The 24383-nt window shown below is 36.7% G+C and overlaps 1 protein-coding gene across 11 annotated transcripts in view; it reads left to right on the forward strand.

Moving 5' to 3' along the window:
* The window catches only part of STAU2 (staufen double-stranded RNA binding protein 2), a 168701-nt gene that overhangs the window by 87073 nt on the left and 57245 nt on the right, over positions 1-24383 (forward strand). For 9 of the 11 annotated variants that reach the window (XM_064507384.1, XM_064507385.1, XM_064507386.1 and 6 more), the window contains exons 12-13: positions 2185-2492; positions 19362-19475. In XM_064507384.1, the coding sequence (XP_064363454.1) occupies positions 2185-2492; positions 19362-19475 (422 nt within the window). The remainder of the gene's footprint in view (positions 1-2184; positions 2493-19361; positions 19476-24383) is intronic. The other 2 variants (XM_064507390.1, XM_064507391.1) reach the window with 1 other exon arrangement.

The raw sequence follows: 24383 nt of genomic DNA on the forward strand, positions 1-24383 counted from the left end.
GAGTCTGTCCTCTTGGAGTTAGCTGTCAGCATGGATGAAGTGCCCTTGGGTTAGAGGTCAGAGTTTGACCAGACTCCGTAGCCCCACATAGGAAGGGTAGAGAGTTAATTACTCAGTTGAGCAATAAATACATCTGTCCCTGCCTATATATATATATATGTATATTTGCCTATTGCAAATGCAACTGTAGGCATCTACACTTTCTCAGTAAAGCAATGGTGTGGAGCACCATGTGGTTTGCTGTCTGTAGGCTCTGGAGCAGTCTTTGGCTTTGTTTTCCTCCAGTGGCAAAGAAGTTCAGTGCAGTCATGACTCAGATGTTACCCGTTACACTCCTTTGCGTGGCGCAGAACAAGCACGGTCAAAATCTGGGGCCTTGTCCTTCTATACTTAACTCATTCAAGTTGTTCTGTCAGCATCAGTGGAATTACTTAGCTTAATACAGATGACAGCATCAGGCTTTGCGGCCTAGTTTTTACTGCCCTAATGTAAAGTTAATAGCAGCACTCTTTAAAATATTCATGCCTACCAGCGTAACCAGATACTTTGTGAAACTTTGTTGGGCCTTTTTGAATGGCATAAGCTGATGTTCTCTCTGAAACCAGTATTAAGTTAAAAGCCAAATGTGTGAGTAAATTGATTAAAAGATTCACCTGTAAGCAGTTTGCTGGGTCAGCAGTGTGGAAGTTCGATTTTTGCCATGTAGTTGATGATGAAGATACTAATTACTGGTAATATTTTTGAGTCTTCTCCTTGCAGAAGACATTTTGTTTAAAAATATTACTTGTATTACTAGGATTAGAGGAATCCTTTATAGGAAACTAGAAATTAATTCCCTCCTTTGAATTTATTCTACAGTCTGAAATGACTTGAAATGCACTGCAAGTGAATTAAGCATTGGACCAGGCAATTTCTCCTGGAATTGCTAAATCAGTTAACAAACAGATTTATCATTCCTAAAATGAAGTGCCATATGGCTCAGGTTCACAAATGTTATTTTCAGGTATATATTAAAAGAATAAAGTATGCTATTAATATGATATTAAACATTCTCAAGATTACTTTTCAATTTATTAATCATAAGAAAGTGGTTTTCCTCTTATATCAGCAAACTGGGTACTCAGGTTTCAAACAAATACTTCATTGTATATGAAAACTAACAAAATTCAGCCTTAATTCTGCAGACAAGAATATCAGCAAAACTGCTCAAGTATGTACTCCTGGGTACAAATGGGTTGAGGGTCAAGATGTTCTCTAAAAATATATTTAAAATTTTGAAATGCAGATAAATTATTCCTAATTAGCATGTCAGTAGAAATATTTAAGTTTCCTGCAATTCATGTGAATAGATTTAGATGTTTTTGATATAATCATGAACAAAGAAAGCTTGTATGTTGTCCAAAGCAAATAGCTATTTGCAAGCTATAGAATGCCATCTATGTAGCCAAATACAAAAAAAAAAAATATCTTCATTGGAGAGCAGTCAAATAAGAGTAATTAGCACAGTAATGATGTGGCTGCAGGGCAATTTAAGAATATTTAAGCACAGGCTGCTGTTGTAATTCAGAAAACGTTTTAAGCCAGCATAAGGCAGCACTGCTACTGCAAGAAGCAGTCCTGCCCTTCTTGTGCCTCCAATTGCTTGTTCTCATGAGTGTCCCTGCATGGTCCTACAGGTGCCTGTGCTGGCATGAGAAACAGAGCAGCTAGAGAGTACAAACAACAGCTGTAGGTGGGAGAGAAAAGAACTACTTCTTATGGTGATAGTGCTGGCACAGGCTAGTTTAAATTATTTGTCAAACAACAGCCTGAATTGTTGTATCAGGTAGGAGGCAGAAGATTGTAGTTAAATATGGTGCTACTAATTGGAAGTAACAACAGTTCCTTATGATTTATAGATCTACGGACCTTAATTGTTCACATTGTGTATTCTGTGCATGCTACAGTTTTAAAGTCCAGGTTTATAGCTCAGGAAGAGTGGGAAAGAGGAAGTAGAGGGGCATTTCACACCTGCTTTGCTGCTTAAATAGATTATGCAATTTAATTTACAGTTTCTGTAAAGAAAGAAGAAACATTGCTTTTAAATACTTGCTTTGTTTTCAGGTGAAAAGTATTTTAATGAGAATTGTCTAACTGTCAAACCCATGCTAGGGTAATGAGGATGGTCTTTGCTTTTATTTTCAGCACCAAAGGGAATACTCCATCTCTCTCCTGATGTTTATCAAGAGATGGAAGCAAGCCGCAACAAAGCAGCCCCTGGTACCACTGTAAGCTATTTGTCCTCCAAAGAAATGAGCCAGACTTCTAGCTCTTTCTTCAGCATATCTCCTACAACAAATAGCACAGCTACAATTGCCAGGGAACTTCTCATGAATGGAACGTCCCCAACTGCCGAAGCCATAGGTCTAAAAGGAATATCTCCTGCTTCCCCCTGTTCTGCAGTGCAGCCTTCAAAACAGCTGGAGTATTTGGCAAGGATTCAAGGCTTTCAGGTATGGGAAGGGGAAAATGAAGCTCTTCAGCCAGAGTCATAGCATTGCCATCAAGGTTTCAATCTTGCCCTCTTGAATGTGGGCATGCATGTAACTTATCTTGTAAAATTAGCTGGTGTCCAGGGCAGTTTCTGGGTCCAGGGGATATAACCCTGCCCAAATATACATCCCTCCTCTTTTTTGTTCCTTCCTTCCATTCACTTTACTACAGGTCATCTTTCTCTCCTTTGTTTATTTTCCTTAAATAATTTCAGGCTTAAACGATGCTTTTTACTTGCACTTCTTTGCGTGTCTTCACCTCTTGGCATTAGAAGCTTTACATACTGCTCTGATGTTCGTTTCTGTCTTACAGTTTGATCCAGAAGATACTGACACAGTAGCTTAGTGTTCGTCGTCTTCTGGGTTGGGTTGTTAAAACTGTTATTCTGTTTCCCATCCTGCACCTGTCGGTTGTAATCAGTGGAACAAAGTTCCTGAGAGCAAACTTAGTGTCAGAGCAATGTAGAATGTTCTCAATATCACACTCAATCCTAGCGAATGTAGGTTGTACCAAGCTGGATCAGCATGTCAGTTCATCAGCACTGATAACCTGTATCCAGCACTGGCAAATAGCATACATTTCATATGGCAGTGAAAGCCTCTGTAATACATTCAGTCATTTCTGTAGTCTAGAAGATGGGAAAAGGAAGCCTCTTCCTGATCACCTCTAGAAAATTACATGCATAATTACATGCGTATATATGTATAGTTGCTCATTTTATTGTGTTGCACCACTGGAGGATAGGACCAGCTGTGTAGAAATACTATTTTTCCTGTCTAAAGGTCTTTTTTTTTTTTTCCATTTCAGAGTTGTGAATTTGTTTCATTTGAAAACTTGGCTTCATATGTTTTAGCATATGTAATTTGATCATGTAACCAAATTATGGAAATGAGAGGTCTCTGTTAAAATTTTTGCATGCTTGATAATGACTTTTTTCATCAAAGCCCATGTTATTTACAAAGTATGCAGTTGTTAGAAGTGATTTAAAAGAGGCTGCTAAAATTTGAGAAATAGTGCCGGGTATTTTGTTGGCATAAGCAGCGTAGTTCAATTACAGATAAATAAATCAGATATCACCAGTTGTGGATCTGGCCCAATGTTATTTCTCTCTAAAATGTACATTCAGATTTCTTTCAGTCTTCATTTTTAAAATACGTCATTTTTGATCCATTAGTTTGAATTTCTCTTAATACAAGAAACAGTAAGAGCGTAAACCTTATCACAGAAGAGTTAAGCTGCTAATAGGAATTCAGTTTCTCTGAGTTCCATGTTATCTGTCTACACTAGAAACAGATGAATTCTGATGAAAAGAAATTCAATCCGTGAAGTTTTCACTGCTTGCTTTCACATCTTGTCAGATTGCTTTTGTCTACTAGTAACACTTTATTTTCATAGAACCAATTTATGTTATTGTTTTGATTCCTACTTGCCTACAGTATGTGGTTACTGTAAAATGCTTAGTTGTGTTTGTCCTGTTTTTTTCATGCTTCTAGATGCTTATGTAGAAATTGTTTTTAAAGGGTCTTACCTTGAGCCAAAAATATAATCTGTTTCATTCATAAACTAGACTACTACTTTTTACTTGGCCCTGATACAATACAACAAGTTTGATAGAGAATTTCTATTATTAACATATATCTTCTCTGTATATGACTGATGGTTTTACATCATATTAGCATGCTGTTTAACACCTCGCTTGAATAAGTCTGGTATTGATGTGAAACTCTGCCACTGCTGGATCACTGAGCTGAGGTGGAGCAGTGAACAGAATCTCTGTGGGAAATGTCTTAGTGGCCTGTCAGGTGCATATCACAGGTCTCTTCACCATTTCAGTGTAGAAAGCTCTTTGTGTTTAAGAGTTTGAAAGCCTATTTCTTTACAGGTTAACTTTCTCAGGCATATTTACTAAGTAGAAAACTACTGCATTTACAGACAGGTAGCTTGTTTCATGTTGACCCAAAATGATTTTTAAATTGTTAGCATGTATTTGTATTCTGGTCCAGATGATAACCATAGTTTTGTCTTTCATTGAAGAACGTATACATTCTGTTCTGTTACAATGTATTTTTGAATTTTTAAAAAATCAATAAATACGCATATGATGTTTCATTTGTAAATGTAAAAAATGTTATTTGCTTATTTGAATGTTTCTTTGAACTTCTTTAGCTGCAGAGGACACGTCTTAAAAATGTGACTATTTAATTTAAATTCTTCTAAATCGTTTGTATATGATCTCAGTCATGTTCTGTTGTAAGCCCTTAATATTAAGAGTTATTGGGACCAATGTATGGAAAAATACTAAAAAAAATACATTCTACGTCTTATGGCTTATTATTCTAAAGGCATGTGTAATTGATCAGCAGCAGCTCAGTGCCACTGAAAAACAGGTGTTTTGCTTGGATACTTTCAAGGCTCAGGCTTCAAATTACCAGTGATAATTAAACCAAAATACTTCACAAGCAAGCCTTTACAAAGTCTGAATAAAGTATTTTTAGTGCTTGCTTCATATTAATGGATATGATCTACTAGTTAGTTATTTTGCAGACTTTGCCCAGAGATTGTTTAAAGGAATATTCAGCGTTGGTTAAAATTGTTATTTTTAAGTGACTGTGGTATTTTAGTCATTGTTTTGTAACTAGATTAGGAAAGTTATAGTTACATTTGCTGACAATTTAAGTGCGGTAAATTATTCAGCAGGTTTGTTTAAACTGAAACATTTAGAGAAACTGTTTACACATGAATAATTTCAGCCTCCAGTCTTTACTGAGGCAAAACACAAGTTGCAGGTAGTTAGTGTGCAGTAGGAAATTCCCCTGGGAGTTTCCATGAAGTAAAGACTGTAAAATTTAAGAGGCCGTTGCTGAGAGCCTGCAGTCACTGTGCATGGATGGAGCCATAATGGGTCACAGTGGTGTTAGTATTACATTTGGCTTGCTATATTGGCAGGACTTAGATATCTTAACTTTTTCTCTGTAGTGGCTACATAACAAAAGCTCACACAGGATATAGTTTCTATTTGATGCATCTCATTAATTGCAATGATTACACAATTTATCTGGGGTTTTTTTTCACATCTGTTTAGTTGATTGATTTGAATGTTGTATGTTGGGCATTTCCAAATGTTTCTCATTTTCCCAACGGGTAGTGAAGACTTACATTTCTGAGTGATTGTACATACTCGAGAGTCCTACTGGACACTCTAGACTCAGGATTATTTGTAGCCCATACATTTCAGCTTGTGCTTTTGAATTGTAGCAAGGGATGGGCCTAAACCGAATCTCTACACCTGTGTCAGGGCTGACATTGAGGTCAGACCTTTCCCTACAGTGACTTTAAGCAAAACCAAGAGTCCTGCTTTGTCAAAGCTTGGATTTGGAAATCAGTCTTGGAGTGTTTGCATCTTATTACTGAGATATGTTTGTGAATTTCAGGTAAATTGTAAATCAGTGAATTTCAAGTAAAGATCTATAGTTTTTGTCTAATCTATATGGAATTGCAAATTTCTTGGAGCAGGACCCACAGGGCAAAATTTAAAAAGCACCTAAATACCATTTCATAAAACAACGGCGCTATGGATGCTAACGGCAAATTTTCTGAAGTTGTGGAAGTGTCTAAAAATCCAGGTAGATGCTTGTTGGAATTTTCACAAACAGCTACATGAATTAGGTACTTGACTTCCAGTTAAATCGTAACATGGGGGGGGCACCTACGTAGTGTTTTGCAAGTTGGAGCTATGGTGCCTCTTGTGGCACCCTGTGAACATGTTGCTGGAGGTTAGTAGCTCAGAGATTTCTGCCCTGCACTGTGCTGCCTGCTGCAGACATGCCTAAGTCTCTTGAGACTTTCTCACAAACTCCGGGTTGTCATTCTGGTGTGATTTAAAATGTTACTTTCCTCGGTGTCTACTCTGCTCTTCTGCTAAGGGCTGTAGCCACTCTGACAGACACCAGTCTCTCTTTTTATTAGCCACTGGAAGTTCAGACTTGGCATAGTATCTGAAAGAGCCATCGGGTCTAGTTTATGCTGGGCTGTGAGCTATAGTGAATGAGGCTCCATTTCATGGCACCTCCTAGACGTAGCTGAAGCTGCTGAAGAGTTTAATAGCACAGAATTGGCATTTGGCTCGCAAGGTAGAGGACCACCACCTGCTCCTCCACCCCTACTAAATTTGCACAGGATTGTGAATCGAACCTTGCTTTTTATCCCAGTCTCTTTCTGTTTGTCCAGTATTAAGCTCACCATTAGCACCTGTTGACAGTGTTAAAGATAGTTAAATAGTTCCTGGTCTTTTTAATACAGAAAAATTTAGGCCTGAAACCCTTTTTCAAGCAAATCTCTTGTAGATGAGCGTGACAGTAAGATCTGAGTTTGGTGGAAATTTCTAATACCAAAGGAACGAGCAAGGGATTCAGGGTTAAGCCAGAGGAAAATAATTGAGATATAAATTGTATTCACTCCTTTTATATATCTGTATCTCCTTAAAACTTGATGCAGGTACTTTTAACTTCCTTCATTAGCATTTTGTTTCCGACAACTTGTCAATGATGGATGAAATAATTTCAATTCAAAAGTTCTTTTCAAAAGCAGGCCACAATTAAGAAAAATTGCTTACTTGGTTAAATTAAAATTCATCGCACTTCACTGGATGGAAGCAGCTTCCCTTTCATGAGTTCTTGTTAGACGACTCAGTGAAATTTGCATATTGAGTTTGGCAGAGCTCCCTGGGAGTGTTAACATTAGCTGTTTCCCTCCTCCTTTCTCAACTCCAAAGCTGCTTTTTACCTCAGTAAAAGCAACACTTTATCTTTTTTTGGTACAGCTTTTTCCCTTCCCATGGCAAGCAGGATTTCTTTATTTTTTTTCCATTGAAGTTTCATCAGTCTTCGCACATAGATTAAGATATTTCTTTTCAACAATCTTTGATACAGCTTCTGACAAGAAAACTAAGGCCAGATCATTTACTTGCACAAATTAATGCATCTCTGAAGGCAACAGAGTGAGACACTAGTTGCAGATTTGGGCAACAGGACTGTCCTTTGAAATTTTCCATAAACCCATCACATTCATAAAAACAGCCATGATAAAATAAGGAGGAGGAGAAGACTACAGCAAGATATTTGCCACTCTTTTAAACTCTTGAAGAACAAGAATCTCTAGATTAGCTTTGAAAATTGCAAGAATTGAGTGATACCAGTTGCAGGATTAGGGATAAAAACAAGCAGAAAGAAACCCTGAACGTTCTCCATCAACCCCAAATTCAAATACCTTTAACAAAAAGGTAAATTTTTTTCGAGTGCTCTAGTGAATGGAAATAGGGTGAAAGCGTGCTGAAAATGCTCAATATTGCATCTCATTCTCAACAGAATCCTCCTGCTGAATAGACAGTAGGAAAAAGGAGAAGAGGTGAATAAGAATACTACGATGAAAATGAAAGCTCACAATATAGAGCTTTGAAGCAGCACATTTAAATGAGGATCCCATGGTTTCCCAGAAAATCAGTGGTCATTTGCTGTCTCTGTGTCTCTGATGGAGCGTAGAGTACCTGCCTTCCCATCCCAAATGTACTATCTCCATTTTTACAATAGGCCTTCTTCATTTTTTATTGTTGTTTTCATTTCCATTTCTCGCTCAAGATGGGAAGCAGCTACTTCTCTTTTCTTCTTTCACCATTTCTCTTGACCCACTGTTGTGGGTAAAGTGATGCCCCACTATGGCATTCATCTCCACTGTTCTTCAGTAGTTATCTACTAATCCTACCTTGCACAAGTTATAGTTAGAAATTTAATCATTTTGTGGTGGTTGTATTCAACTGGTCATTTATTTAGAGGTGAAATGGAGCTGGTGTGTGTTAAACTGGAAAAAAAAACCCAAACTGTCTCCTCTGAATCATGAATGGCTGATGTGATTTTCCTCAGAGATTCCCCAAAATCACTTTCGAGAAAAAAACCAAAATTTTACTGTGTTTTGGGGAAGGATTCAGTATAGTGAACCTATAGATTGAATATAATTTTAATTATAGCATTAGCTTTCAGGGAAAGTATGTTTTCAAAGTTTCCTAGAGGCAAATGAATCAAAAGATGTTTTTTAACAAGTCTCCAGCTAAAGCTAATCATGGAAAGTATAGCAAGTCCTAAAAACTAGAATGTAAACCCAAATGGTACTGTTCTGTCCTGGGACCTTTCAGCTGCGGAAACATTTGCAGCCATTGTCAGCTTGGAACTGGAATCCCAGCAAATGTTGTAGTAGTGGGGAGTGCAAAAGTCCCATCACTAGTTCAAATGGACAAACATTAATAGTTAGAGGAAGCTTTTGAAATTATAGCATCAGTCTTCCTGGCATCTTTAATGTAAAATTGATTAATGTAATTTCAGGAAAGATTTTTTAAACAAATGTTTCTGTAAAGAAGGTCATATTTCTTAAAATGAGGGCAAATTAGGATATTAAAAAATGAAAAAGTTTGTAAAACAACTCTGTTAAGACAGTAGTTTTGAAATCAGGCTGTTAAAGCAAATTTTGCTTTATCCACAGTTCAGGTCAAAAAAAAGCTATAATTCTGTGTATGTAACTGTGCATCTGGTCCCTTATTGAAGTCACTGGAGGCTTCTTAACAAGCAGGATTGACCAGACTGCAAATATTTGTGAGATTGTTCTAAAATAGTAGTATTCATTTAGGCTCCAGAAGGAACTGCGATCAGGTGACTGACTGTAATGTTAACATTGAACAGTGGGTGGAAGGTCAGTGGGAATTAATGACGTTTGTATTTAAAAATAAGTATTCATGAAACACCTTGGAGAAGCTCTAGAGTGACCGTGTTGCCATGTGTTACGACTGTCTTCTTCTACAAAACACACTATAACTGAGTTTTGGTTCCAGTCCCAGTACGTTGGATCTTAGTCAAGTTTATGAGCGCTGTACTTGCTCGTTGGGTAGATCAGTTCCTGTAAAATGACGTGTGGACTGATGTTGTGCTCCATCATGACTGAAAGTGTTGAAATCTGGCCTTTTACAGAAAGGATATGTTCCTATGTGTTCATACTATGCCATGCTTAATGGCCAATACAATAATCTCAACAGCAATATTTGTCCATTACCCACAGAGAATTTAAACACCTATAGAATAACAGTTCTCATTATCCAAGCTTCTTCTCTTCTGAATACTTTTTTCTTTCTTTCTTTTTTTTTTTTTTTTTTTGCTAATATGAAATTTGCATTTTCACCAAATACCAAGCTGTTGCCTGATGTTCAAATTATTAGAGGCTGTCCAAATTTAACTAGTATTTTTACTCCTGTTCTATACAACTGGACAGAAGTCAGGAAATGAAAATTCTTTTATCCATATGAACTTACAGTCTTTGTGCTCTGAAGAAAATTTACTCTATTGTAGCAAGTCATTTTTCCACAAAATCTCCACATTTGTTCAAGACAACTGTTATTCTTGTCATAACAGTAATACAGATTAACAGGGAAGGAAGCTTCCTCTAAGCAACAGCAACAGATCAGTCCAGATTTTATTAATAAGTTTAGTGGCATCTAATTTGCACAACACCAAGAGTTTATTATCTCCTATTAACGGAAAGTCCTCCCTTGTCTCTCAGAAACTTGCAGGTGTCTTGTTACACTGAAAATCACCTTGAAATCAAATGGGTATGTATGTAGGTAATGGCTTCAAGGCCAAAGCCTAAAGTATACATGACTAGCTAAAAAAACCCCACAAACCATGTTGGGAGTGTGGAATAGAGAGAAGGATAAAACAGAACAAGCTGGTAACAAGAATTGATCTTGAGAGAGCTTCTTGTAAAAATCAAAGCACCTGGACTTCATTGCATTCTGTCATATAGGTTTTTTTAATCAACTGAATTTCAGAAAGAAGGTAGACAGTACCATGCCAGTTAATGCCAATGACCCAGAGCAGAGCTACAAGAAGTGATTTTATTAGTTTCCATTTATTTCAGAAATGTTTCTGCTGACCTGTAGGCCATCTAGGCCTATACTTGTCCTCAAAGGAAGTCAAAATAGTGGTAGTAATTCTGCAAAAGATAACCAAAAGGATCATTCTCATATTAGTTTCTTTAAATACAGGAATGCAAGTTGGGGAAACCTAGCGTATTCACAGAACATAGTGTATTACTTGCTACAGGAAAAATGTTTCTAAATTAATTTAAGAGCATGCAGAATTAGAGAAACAAATGCAAATCTAGCTGCAAGGGGCAGTAAATTTTCTGATACAAGGCTGTTGTCTGCAAGTGCCTGGCTTCTGGCCAGATATGTCTAAACTAGCTTTTTTCTCTTCTGGTCGTTGTTCCCTCTCTGTCTCTTAGCAGGAGGAAAGCCTCGTAGTCAAGGGCTGTTGAAAATTCCAGGTGCATCTTTTTGTTTCAGTTTCTAGAAAGAAAGAAGGTAAATGGAGAAAAACAAGATAATGGCATTGCGTGTGACCGCAGGTGTGGTGGGTGTTTGACCTGGGCAACATTTTAGCTTTTGTCCTCAGCATCTTGCAAATGACAGTTGAAACCCTCCCACATAACCCTGCACATAACTTGGTCCATGAAAAAATGTAAATTATGTTTTCATAACCGATTTTAGGTTTTAGAGGTTTTATACATATATAGAACGTTAAAAAGCTATCAGGATCTCTCAAAATATTGTAGCCAGCACTAAACACACCAGGCCTTGTCCCCTGCCAAAATCTTTTTAAATAAATCCTAACGTGACTTGATAAGTTAGCTACAGACCTTGGCTTGGAGGAAAGCCAAAAATTTGAATGACGGGAAGTTTAAGTTAGCAAAAATGTGAAAGTGTGATGCTGAATTCATAGTCGACTGTGGCTTAGTTTTAATTATAATAAGGGAACTCAGCTCTGAAGCATAAACCCTTAAAAGAGATGCAACAAGAAAAGCTTAAGAAGGAGAGAGCAGACAGCAGAGTTACAGTTTACTCCCCTCGCTGTGCCAGAAGACTAGGCTTTCCGAGAATGAGGGGGTTTTTAGCTGTCATCTCATTCAGAACTGGGGCGCAAAGAAGCAGTGTTTCTTTCAGAAGTGGAATAATTTTTATTGTTTATACTCTTTATTTCACTTGTTTATAAAGAATTGTGATTCTTTAAGTGTGATGTCATTTATCTAAGCTAATGCACAAAAGCAGTGTCTGTACATCAGATCTTTCAGCAAATTCAGGCAGCTGGTTTTGTGTTTGCAGTTTCACAGTGATGCTCCTCCATGCTCATTAATGTAATATTTTCCACTTTGGGCTTTCACTTGCAGTTTGTAAACAGAGAAGAGTTAACACATCCTTAATTCTTCACTTAAGTGAGTCTTCATAATGAAAAAGAATGTACAAAAAAAATTGCCATTGAAATTGTTGCTAAAATATTATTTTAAACTTGAATGATTTTCTCTCTCCACACTGACCAAATTCCTCTCTCAAATGAGGCAGTTGTTCAAAGTGATAACTGAGGCACTTGCTCCTCCACAAATATTCTGAAACAAGCTCTTTCTCTCTGTACTTTATTAGCTGAAAACAAACTCTCACCTCCCTCTCGTGGCCCCTTTTTAGGCCATATGACAAAAACAGGACATCACAGGGATTTCTCTCTATGCAGTTGTCTTTTTCATATTTACTTTGACTCCAAAATAGAAATTCAATTTTGACTCCTCTCCCTGAAAATATACTAGTCATCTGAATAATTACATTTAATTACAAGAGATAAGTTGTTTCTGCTAAAACCATGTCAGCTGTAACTTACATTACTTTATAGTGCTTTGCAGTGTTTTCACTTGTGAATAATTCATTTGTTATTTTTATATCGAGTGTTTCTAATTCATTGGCTTCAGTGTTTTTGGGGAGATTGTGTTCAGTAATTCCCTGCAGTAACATTGCTGTGTCTCTAGGTGCAAGCGTGTTTCGGTTACAGGATGCAGGAAGTGGCTGAAGTAGCAAGGTTCTTTGCAATGTAATTGGGTTATTTTACTAGAAAGCCATGTCCCATCTCATGGTTTCCGGTTCCCTGCTCAGACAAGCAGTTCCCTTTACACTTTTGAAGGGTACCTAGTGAAACTATGATGGCTTACTTTGCATGTGCACCATGGGAACACCCTTCTTACAAATACTTTTTGTGTTTGTAAGAGGTAAAGGCCTGGGTTAAAGTTTAGCAGATGGACGGTAAACAGTTGGTACCTTACTGTCCCGATGCTGCTGCATGCTACCACAGCAGTGGCATTAGCTAGTTTTCTCTCAGTTAAAGCCAGACATCACAGAGGTGGACTAGCTCCAGTGGTAGGACAGAGCTGGGTCTCCTTTACTTCACTGAGCATAATACATGCCCGAACTTTCCAGATCAGCTGCGGCACTGAAAACAAGAGATATGAATTCAGAGGGGATATAGCATTAAAAAAATGACATACATGCATCTTTGGCTCAGATAAGCTAATTTTGCATTTAACAGATATTTTATATGTTCACTTTAGGAACTGTATCAAATAAGCCTTTTCAGACTTATTCATGCTTTATGTGTTTTTATAGATGGCAACTGTCTGCCTTACTGTAATCAAGAATATAAATAACTAGTGCGCAGACCTATGACAGTGTCCTAAGTCTGCTTATTGTCATCTATTTATGGTCTGGTAATGGTTTATTTCTTAGTCAAAAACCTTGGATTGTGTATTTTAATGGAGATTTAAGGCTATGATACCACTGGCATTCACACTTTGCAAGAGAAGAGCATGTTAGAATAGCTCGAGATTTACTGCTGAACTGTCAGTCTTTTCGCTACCGAGTGTCTTTAGCAGTAGCTACAATGGAGGCTTTGCCCACTGCTGGGAAGCAGACACCGCGATTAATGAACCTGAGGCGTACTAATCAAACATGTTTTCTTGACACAATGATTGTCTTATATATCACATATGAATGTACAGGCCTTTATCTTTCCTTAATGATCTAGCAAGGGGTCTTTTTTAAATGTGGGTGTTTTTCATGCACTCCTTAGATTTGTTCCACAGGGGGTGACCATTAAAAACATCTGACGGGCATGCAGTTAGCCAGCTCCCTGCCGAGATTAGTAAAATACTATATTTAGTAATCGCACTACATCAAGGAACTCCAGCATTGCAGGAAACAGTTTGATTCAACACTTTTTTCTGATTTTTTTTTTAATTTTATGTCTTATTTTTTCATCTGGGACAATTTTTTTCCATCTTGGTCTTGTTTTTTGTATCTTCAACTTTTCGTAAAAGACTTTCTTCATATTATAGCATTTCTCCTAATTTTGTTTTCTTTGTTTTTACTGTAGTCCTACTCTCTCCTACTCTCACTAATAAAATCTGTGTAATTGTAAAACAGATACTAAGTGCCAAATGGTATTTTGAATTTCTAATATGCTACCCCATGTTTGAAAAGACTAATTATTATTTGTTGGAAAATCTCTATAAATAATACCAGGATCTACACTTTTAAGTACTAGAATAATATACTGTAAGAAGTCCTAAAATTCACTTTGAGAAAATGATTTGAACTTACCAAGTATATTTAAATTATTTTAGCACCAGGCATATTTCTTCACTGGTATATAGGCATAAAACAGAGTCTGAGCGCAAACAGGATTTTTAAATTTTCTTTAGTAGAAGATCACATGACTTCCAGTAGATAAGTAACAGAAATAGAAGTAACAGAAATAAAAGAAAAATATGGAAAAGAATTATTTCACCAGGAAGTTGAAGTTAACAAAGTGCTTCATGAGACCATTGCCCAAGTCAAAGCTACTTATTTTAACATATGATTTTTGAGTTGCATTCTAGTTTGTTGGCAGCTCTAAGTCCAGAGCAACCTGTATAGAATCTTTGAAATTATCCTGTAAATTCAGAACAAAATTTGGTGCTTTCACTTTAAGGGGCAAATTTAAAGGAATACCATCCTTTGTTCTAACAGAATAGTCCTGGCTTGTCAATCCAGAAGATTTGTGCATTGCTGAACATAATGGCATTTTATTACCTAGTTTATTTCTGTCTTGCATTCTAAGACTCCTGCTGATGCTTTGACTCAGAGTAGTTCTTGGTTTGGAAACATGAACTCCAGTGGTGTCACAGATGACTTCTTTCTTTTAGTAATTTGTATTATTTTTTTAAGTTAATAAATGTTCAAGAAAGTAAGTGTTTGGCCAGACAGAATTTGTGTTTCAAACTGTGAACATCTAAGCAGCAGTGTGTGAAAATACTAGCCTTTATTTTTGCTCACTTCAGTCTCTCAGTAATATATAGTTAGCTTGTTTCAAACAGTAGTTTAGTATCTTACAGTTAAGTTTAGTTATTATGTATTAGTATAGCAGGTCTCTCCCCTTCCTGTGGTGTGAGTCAGTAAAACGTAGCTCCCCCTTTGCATGCCTTGATGCAAAAGGATGGATCTTCAAATTCAGGAGTGCCTGCTGAAGACCAGGAGGCTACTCCTGTACTTGAAGATAGGGGCATTGTATTTGCAGAATAATATATACAGATCGACTATGGCCCTTATCTGAAATTGCATAGCAACCCAGTGTTTTAAGCTAGCTTCTTGCAAGAGAAATCCTGCAATATTTTTACAGTTTCTATCAGCATGCTTAAGCATAGTGAAGGATCTTATAGTAAAGCTAGATTCAAGAAGCATGTATTTACATAACTACAAAAGAGATGGGACATTTTCTACTTTTAGAACAGCATTATGGTAGAAATAGCCTTAACTATAATTTCTTATGCAGTTTTATACAGTGCAACTTAGTTTTTCCTTTATGAAAAAACATACAAGATTGAGAATTTTGGCTATGCCATTCCACGTGCAGTTGTAACATTGCAAACATTCATTTTATGTCTTTCTTTATGTGACACTATAAATGTACTTCAAAATATTTGCATCTCTTCAGTAATGTAAAATATTACAAACAAGGGCCAGATTTTGACATAGTTGTAAAATGGATTCAGACCATCACATACATTTCAATATACATATGCCAGTTAGCAGTATCCCTGCATTCATAGTCATACCATAAAACTTGTTTTATTCCTGCCTGAAGTAATCTCTTTAAAGGGTACATAGTTGCAACTCTTGAGACTATCAAATATAAAAGCGTGCACGTATGAGTAAATCCATGGCATGCACTTGTGGAAAAAAAATCATCTAGAATTTACTTTGTTATTTTGATGCCTGGGATGCACTTTGCATTTCATGGACAGAGGTTTTGTGCCCTGTCTACACAGAACAATGGAGTGCTGTGTTTGGGATTCCTGAGCTAGTTATAAATGATTTATCTCCGATACTAGAAGTGTGTAGTTACCCAGGAGAAAAGCTAGCGGTGCTGTATGCTTTTTTCCAATAAATGAGCAGGCTCATTTAGAATTATTGCCAGGATCTTGTTGTGGCACTGCTTGGTGCTATGTAGACATACCTTTGAAGAGAATTACATGTAAATCACTCATAATAGTCTGAGGCTGGATCCTTCAGTTCTGCTCGGAAACTTACACAACCTTTCCTACAGGCATCAGTACATTAACCTGCGCGTTATTTTCTAACCAAATCCTAATGCTGTTCTTTAAAGTCTCTTATATGTTATCCAAATAAAATGTTCTGAATTTTAATGAGAGAAATTTCATTGCTGTTTAATCCTTAAAGTGCACTGAGCTAATTTATGAATGTGCCTTAATTACAAAAAAATTAAAGCCTGAAAATTAGGCACTGCACTTGGATAGTAATTGCTTTCGTAACCTTTTTATTTTTACCTACCTAATATGTGGAGAGGGAAAATGCCCAATTGTGGTTAGGCTCAAAGCCTTCATCATGGGTTATAGTCCCAATGCTGCCATTCACTGCTGCCAATCCTGAGTGAATTTGGGTGAGTCATTTAACTTCAGTCCACAAGCTGCCCTTACCTGCCTAACAGAGCTATTGTGGAGATGAGCAGTAGTTAAGGACTCTCAACTCTTAAAACTATAGGCACTTAGTAACTTTAAAAAGCAAATTATTATTGTAGTTATTAATCTTAATAATGGCTGCATAATCACTCTTGGAGCACTTGGCCAGCCTTCAGTTGCCACTTCTTGATCACAGATACCGAAGAAAGCATTTGCTCTGCGTTCATGTTTCTTGCCTTAGATGCTAATGATATCTTTAAACCAGTTTTATAGATACTCAGGTTCCTCCCATGCTCAGTCATACTAGTATGGGCATATAAACTGAAACATTTACAACATACTTCTGGCTGAAAACCTAGAAGCATCTGCTGCTATTCAGACTATTCAATAGCTGTTAGACTACTACTGTTTTTTCCGAAGTGCCTATTTTGGGCGTTCTGCTTGGTTGAGAGAAAACAACCTTTAGATCATAGATCAAATATGAAGAAGAAAGAGAATTAAAATAGAGAAAGCTTGAGAATGTAGCAGCTGGACTGATGAATAACAACACAGATTTACTGGGATATCACACATACACATGTCCAAATGTATAGAGGAAATTAGAATGTTTCTGCTGACTGTATAGAGATCTGTAGCCTAGAGTGATTTGGTGAAAGGACAAACTTTGATTTTGCCCCCATTCAAAGTCCAGTCATTTGTTTTTATATCACTGTTATATATCATTGACATAGAAGATGTTTATTTTGGTTAAACTGAAGAGCTTCAACATGGTAAGAGATAACTAGAGAACTATTGTTTTAAGAAACTACTAAGGAATGGTCTGTATCCAGTAAGATGAGGCCAAAAGTGCATCAAGAAATTCCTTCAGTAGAGCTAAACCTAGAAAGAAATTAGATTTCCAGATTTATTGTATTCTCATCTGAGAACTACAAATGAGTCACAGATCAAATCTCCTGCTGTTGCAGATTATCATTTCATGTGATACTTTCTGTAATCTTTCTTCTGACTATCTCTTGTTCTTTCAACTTGTTAAACTTGCTCTAATGCCATGTACATTAGTGAAGTGCAGCTGCATTCATATCATTCTCATTAACAATAAGCCTACAACATGCTATGCAGTTCCGAAAGCTTCACTGCTTCATTTCTCCATGCACACTTTAAGACATGTCCTTTCCTAGGAAAGCAGCTTTTGGCCCTTGCGCTATGCCATACTTGCAGTGCAGAATCATCCATGCGTGCCTCTCTGCCCCATTTCCCCAATTCGCACTCCCACAACAGATACTCAGCAGAATATGTAGCTTGCAACCAGATACCACAGTTGTGGAGGCTTACCAAGTTCTTTTCATAACAGTAGTCCTTGACATTTAAAGAACTTGAGTTTATATTTGCAAGCCAAATTTCATACCTTCATACCTCTTTCGATTAATCAAAGTTAAACCATTGTATATGTGAAGGGGCCCCTTGTGGTTTCTAAGTAAGTAGTATGGCTTTTCTGGCAGACAGCCACAAGCAATTTAGTAGGCACATATTGTGAGGGTTGAAAGAGGAAGAAAGGATGGACCAGAAAGCTTTAAGAAGGGCTGAGTTAAATAAGTATTTCTATACACAGTAAAAGAAGTCTGCATTTTATGTCTTACTTTTGACCACAGCTAACCTGTTTTTATGTGTTGTCATTAAAGTTAATTCTGTAATGTACCAAGGACTTGTTTTTCCCCTCACTCAGCCAGCTTTGCGTTGGTTTTCCTTCTGGTGAATTATTCCCAATATACACCTGTGGCAGAGAAGAGTTAGGCAAAATGGGTGTAGTACACATGGTGTACAATTAAGTATCATAGACATCTCTAAATCACTACCACAGGAGTAAGTCTAATAGGGTTCCTAGTTCTCTTCAGAAATAATAGTATTTGGTAGCCTAAAGGTAGAGATGAGGCTTTATCATATAACCTTTTCCTGAGATCTATGCAGTTGTAAATAGATACTAACATAAAAAGTCTGTCTCCAGCAGAGCTGATCTTGCTTTCCATTTCTGACAGGGGTCACATAGCCAATGTAAATTACCACCATAAACTAAATTCCACCTCTGTTGTAGAACAAAGTGCTTGATCTGCCTGTCTAGAAACCAGGAGCTACATAGCAGATTGTAATATTTCAACAATTCAGCGTGAGTGGCAACCTGTTCTTAATAATGAAACACTGGCAACATTTAAATTAGTTTTTTCTCAATGATCTAAAATCCGTCCTTTCTTTAGGGGATTTAAGAACTATATGAAGGTGACCTCAAGGCAAGGAAAATAATTTAAGCAGAAGCAGCATATTCCTCTGTATTTCATGCAAGAATCAGGTTTAACGTGCACATCTAGACATTAATAGGGAATGAGTTACTCTTAGAAAAGGGTAGCCTAGACCTAGACATCTCAAGAAGAATGTGAATTCTTCTCCATGTTATCTGTCATTTTGATTTAATTACAAAATGAAGTTCAAATATATGACATTACATAGCAATATCAAAAAAGTTAGTTTATTTCAATAAAAATGGCATTACAGTTGAAAAATTAAAACTATTATTGCCAAGTTTTGGAGGTATGAGATTTATGTGGATGTTCTATAACTAAGCTACAAAATGCTGTTAAAGATAACATCTAGGTTGGAAACTATAACTTGAAAGTGATTCTCATAGTTGTATAAATATAATGCCTTGAATTCAGCCCCAAAGGTCTCAGGAACTGAAGAACATGGTACTTAAAAGCCGTCCAACAAACACGTCACAGAAAACTTGCCCCCAGTTCAGTATGTGGCTACCTAGAGTATTTTACACACTCCTTGTTTTATATTAAAGATGAATTCAATGTAAATGTGCAGAATTCTTCTTACAAACTTGTTGAAAAGGGACAGAGTATTTTAGCATGACTCCCTTGTGCAAACCTGGTGTTTAGCAGATTACGTATGTTATTCTGTTATAGGTACACTACAGTGATAGACAAAATGGCAAAGAGTGTATGACCTGTTTGACACTGTCTCCTGTGCAGATGACTTTCCAAGGTATCGGAAGCTCCATTGAAGCCAGCCATGACCAGGTATAATACCTTCACCCCACACTCCTGTAATTTTATTAATATCTAGTAAGGCCAGAATGTCAGCATTAGTACACTTCAAATTTAGACACATCTGTGCTTTTCATATGGCATGTGCTTATCACTGGGATTTGCCTATTTTACCTTAATGGGATTACATCTAAGGAGTGACCTGGAAGTAAGACAAAACTCTATATGTGGCCTTTTTCAGATTTTTAAGATACATTAGGAAAGCCCAAAGAGCTTGTTTGGTTTTAGAGTCAGGTTTCTGTGAAGGTTTTGTGTAATCTTATGCATGTATCAGGTTTTGTCAATCCAATTTTTACTGGAAGTTTACGAGTAGCTGGAAAACAAGTGAGATGAAGCCATCATCTGTCACAAGAAACTGGCATTTTAGAGGGGAAAGGAATTATTAATCAGACTGTGCAAAACTCTCATTTTGTTTGGCTGTTCTTAAAATGTTTAAGTCAAGCTTCTGGCAGACAGCCAGGAGAAAAAAATCTCCTTATTAATCATTTATCACCCAGCTGCTTCAGGTGGGATTTGAGGGGGACTTCCATGCTGGTCTTCTTGTCCTCCAACACTCTTATGTATGAAATGAAGACAAGACAAGACTTTGATACTCCAAAAGATTTCAAAGCAAAAAAGGAAACAAGCAGAAGAAAACTTTAAACCAAACCTTGCACCCTTCAGATTTTCAGTAGGTTGGAAAAAGCACCATTTCTATTTGCCTTTGCAGACCATCTTTAAATTGACTGTGCTAACATCTAGCCTACATTTTTTCAGACTGTATGTAAAATTCTCTAGGGAAAAAGGAAAAGTCATCTTAAGAATTATCAGAATTAGTTACTTTTGGGGAAAAGTTCAGATGCTCTTAGCAATATTTTAGGTTGGTGGTTTTTTATTAGAAGTTTGTAAGAAGTTAGTTGTTAACATAAACTAAGCTCATTAGTTATTTACATGGTAACTTGAGGATACTTCCTGTCCATAAGTGTTTGGTACTTTACAGTAATGGAGAGCTGTGGTAAGTCAGACTGATTCGACAGCCGTGTTCCATTCAATTCTTATTTCATCCAGCAACTGGTTTATACTGTTCTAAACTCTGTCAGTTTTTCTTTCAGTAAAGATGGCCTTTTAAAATATAGTTGTATCTCAAATACAATATTTAGACATTTCAATGAATTTAAGGTGGTCTCTGTCAGTTTGGTAACAACTACGTTCTGGGCTACCAGCCAACTTGGCCTTTGTCTAAGCATTTATTTAGGCTAGGGTATGATATGTAAACAGAAAAAGTCTGTGTAAGCAAAAAGCAATTTTAGTCTGTCTGAATAATTATATATTTAAAATTACTAAATGAAAAAGCATTATTGAGCCTGCAAAGTCAAGCACCTTGGAGCTAGGAAATTCCAGATTATGTGCAGCCGTAGTTCTCTAGTACTCCCGTTCAGTGCTGCAAGTGGGACATTCTGGGAGAAAAAAAAATGCATAAAATCACGTAGCTAAGATTATAGCACAGCATGTTCACAAATAGGTAGAATTAAGTTTGCTTGAGCCGTTAGGAAGCTAGAATTTCCTAATCTTGCTTCAATTTGTAGTATAAAGAATGTTCCTTCCTCATTTTTCTTAGTTATATAATTTTCCACGAGGTTGTTGAAAAAAAAAGTTTATCGTTCCATGACTGGGTGGTTGTTTTATCACTGAACCCTCATCACTTGTGCCAAGATTTCCACTGAGCTGTGAGCAGAAGGAAATGATCACCTAAAAGCCAGGTGGCAACTGGTGGGTCACAAGTAGATCCAAATGCTGGTCAGGAGTCACAGAATTCTACTTGTCCCTTCCTAAATATCAAAGGAATTCCACTTTCTGGGGAGGACAGATACTATTCACCATTTGTGTTTGATGGGCAGGATGGCAGCACTGGAATGAGGCATTATTTGCCATTGTCTAAACAGACAGAGAAAATTGTATCAAACAAAACAAAACAAAATAAAACAAATAAAAGGTGTGTCAGGTGTTTGTCAGGCACTGGAATTAATTAGTAACAAAATTAAGGCTCTTAATGGGCTGACTAAAAAAATCCTTCTCATTCCGTTGTGATTTGGTATGATTTTTCTTGTTTTTCTACCATTTCCCTCACAGCAGGTTTATTTGATACCTTATTCTTAAAAAATAGGAAAAAGGACTGCTGTGCATTTTGTAAGCTGAATTATCCTCATTTTTAAGTTTCAAATGAAATAAGTACAAGCTGCCATATACTATAAAGTCTGGAAACTCTTCTTTAACTAATGTTATCTGTTACTTGTGTATCACTTCTTTTATACTGTATAATAATTAGGATAAGCTAGTTGCCTAAAAGCCCGTGGTTTCAATGGTGGCATGTTGATTTGAATCAGCTAAGAGGCTTGACCTAGTGAGGCTTTGGGGTCTGTCTTCTCTGCTTGTGAAGATAATTTTTCTCATTTTCATTCTAAAGTATAGATTCTATAAAGTCTGAGATTGTTTCATAGAAAGCTGTCTGAATGAGAATCTGGAATAGTTTCTCTGTAGGAAAGTGGTGGAATCTTTTGTGTGAGTGCATCTAATAAACCAGCTGTAAACTAGAATTGTCAGGATATTGTGGCGGAAGGATCATAGTTGACCAAATATCCTTTTTTCCCATCTCATATTCTGCTTTTTATATTTGCTTTGTAGAAACCATTTTGTTACTGTGACAAATTTGAATGGTATCTATAGTTTTATATACACACACATATATATGTGTGTGTATGTGTAAGGTGTATATATACACATATACATATATATGTGTGTATATGGTACGTATATACACTATATATAGCAAAAAAAAAAAAAAAAAAAAAAAAAAAAAAAAGAGGTTCCTGATGGCATTTCCAGCACCATAGTCTGCTCGTTAGATTGATCTTGGATTTTGTAATATAAGAATATCTTTCATTATACATATCCAGTGGGACATTTGTTACCCAGCAGATACCAGTGTGTTACAATCCAACATTAAGTACATTTTCTTGCTTTTTCAAATCTACTAAGACTTGACATGAAAGTTTTTCAAATCATTTGCTCTTTTCCTAGGTGATGTAGAGAATTCATCTCTTCATTCTTTAGGTTGTTTTAGCTTATGATTTTAATGGATTTTTTTTCAAATACTTCATACATTTGAGCTATTTCAGAGTAAAATTCATATTTTATATTTGTACTAATCAGTGTGCATTTCAAATACGTGATTGCTAAGGCATATCCTGTTTGGTCATGAAGCAGTACTGTGGAAGCTGTTGTTGTTCTGTATTTTATTCCTAAAAGTAACTTTTATTCTTTTTTGACAAACAGTAAAAAGGGGAAACATCTCTGTAATATCACAGCCATCCAGCCTGCCACATGTTCTATTGGATTTTGTATTCAGATATGCCAACTTCTTTTGTAGAAATGTGATGATTTTTAGAAAGTTTTTTCTTGAAATACCTTCTTTTCTGTTTTCCGTTTCCCAGTATCTAATAACATCCTTATTGACTTTCCTTTTTTTTCCTAAATGGCCACTATTTTTCATCTTTTTCTGTGCAACTTAGCTACAAGCTGCTTTCAGTTAAAAGTTACCACTTCCTACTCTCCTACACATCTACATCTTGAAAAAGCCAGTGTTGAACACACCTTCCACATTTGCATGTGTATTTTGGGAACTCGTAATGTTGCCATCTTTTGTGATTTTATAATAATGGGTGTTTTTCTGAATCCTTCAGCTCTGAGTCTACGTGACTGCAGAACTCTGCTGCAGGGTATAAATAATAACTTGATATTCATTGAGGGGTGATCACTTTTCTATTTAGCTCAAAGACCAGTGATTTTCTTAATATCTCATTACTTTAATACTTCTTAATAATTTTGAGTATTTAATATTTGCATTTTTAATATACAAATTTGAACATACGCTTGGTTTTTGGAGTTAGCATTACTGTCAGTTTATTTATTACTGACTTCTACTGTTTACTCACCCATAGTTCTGATAATGTGCTTCTGGACTGAGGAAAATTAATCTTTTATGCTCAGCTTGTATCTTGAGTCCATGCTCACTTAATCCCATTATGTTTGTGTTTTATGTTAGAGTGTATTTCTTCAAATTCACCTACTTGTCACAATGCGTAGAATAGAATACTTTTATTTTCTAGGACAAATAACAAATTTTAATGGTTCCCTTCTTGTCTAATGTTATGTATAGTCTACCATTATCATCAGTTTTATTTTCAAGTATAAAAATAGCTGGAAAGAGAATAAGCCAGGGTGGAAGTTGTAGAAATGGAAGTGTTACTTATGAGATAGACTTGATAAGAGAGTACAGCAGAGAGGGGGCTGTACTGAAAGCAAGATGCCATCATCAACAGTTTCAGAAATTGCTGATGGAAAGTTTGAGAGACAGCAATAACAAAGTGAAATGTGCTGTGTAAGAGAACATCATTATCTGCCTGCAAACCAGTGTTGCTGGGCAGGGTTAAGGGCTTATGGTGATGCCGTAGGGTGAGCAACTCTTTTTGTCACTTGAATATGGCGAAGAGAGAAGTAGTCCTCGAGGGGCGAGAGACACAGGAGGTGGGTGAGCAGGCTTGAGGGACGAATGCTTGGAACATCAGAACTCAAGACAAGGTCTAAGACAAACTTTACCTTGGGTTAAGAGAAAACACATGGAGGAAAGGTGAAGTTTATATGGTATGAGGACTGTTTGTAGAGCATGCTGGGAAAGTTGTCTTCTCCTAGGGAATTTATGTCAGCCAGACTCACTGGCTGACTTATTTGCAGTGGGGCTGGGAGTCAGGACTCTTGGTTTCCATCCTCAGTGCTACTTCTCCCCTCTCCTCTGATGGTATTACTGATTGTACTGTTTTGGTGGTGTCTCCCTCTCAGCACCAT

This window comes from Dromaius novaehollandiae, chromosome 2 (genome assembly GCF_036370855.1).
Source record: "Dromaius novaehollandiae isolate bDroNov1 chromosome 2, bDroNov1.hap1, whole genome shotgun sequence".
NCBI classification, from domain to species: domain Eukaryota; kingdom Metazoa; phylum Chordata; class Aves; order Casuariiformes; family Dromaiidae; genus Dromaius; species Dromaius novaehollandiae.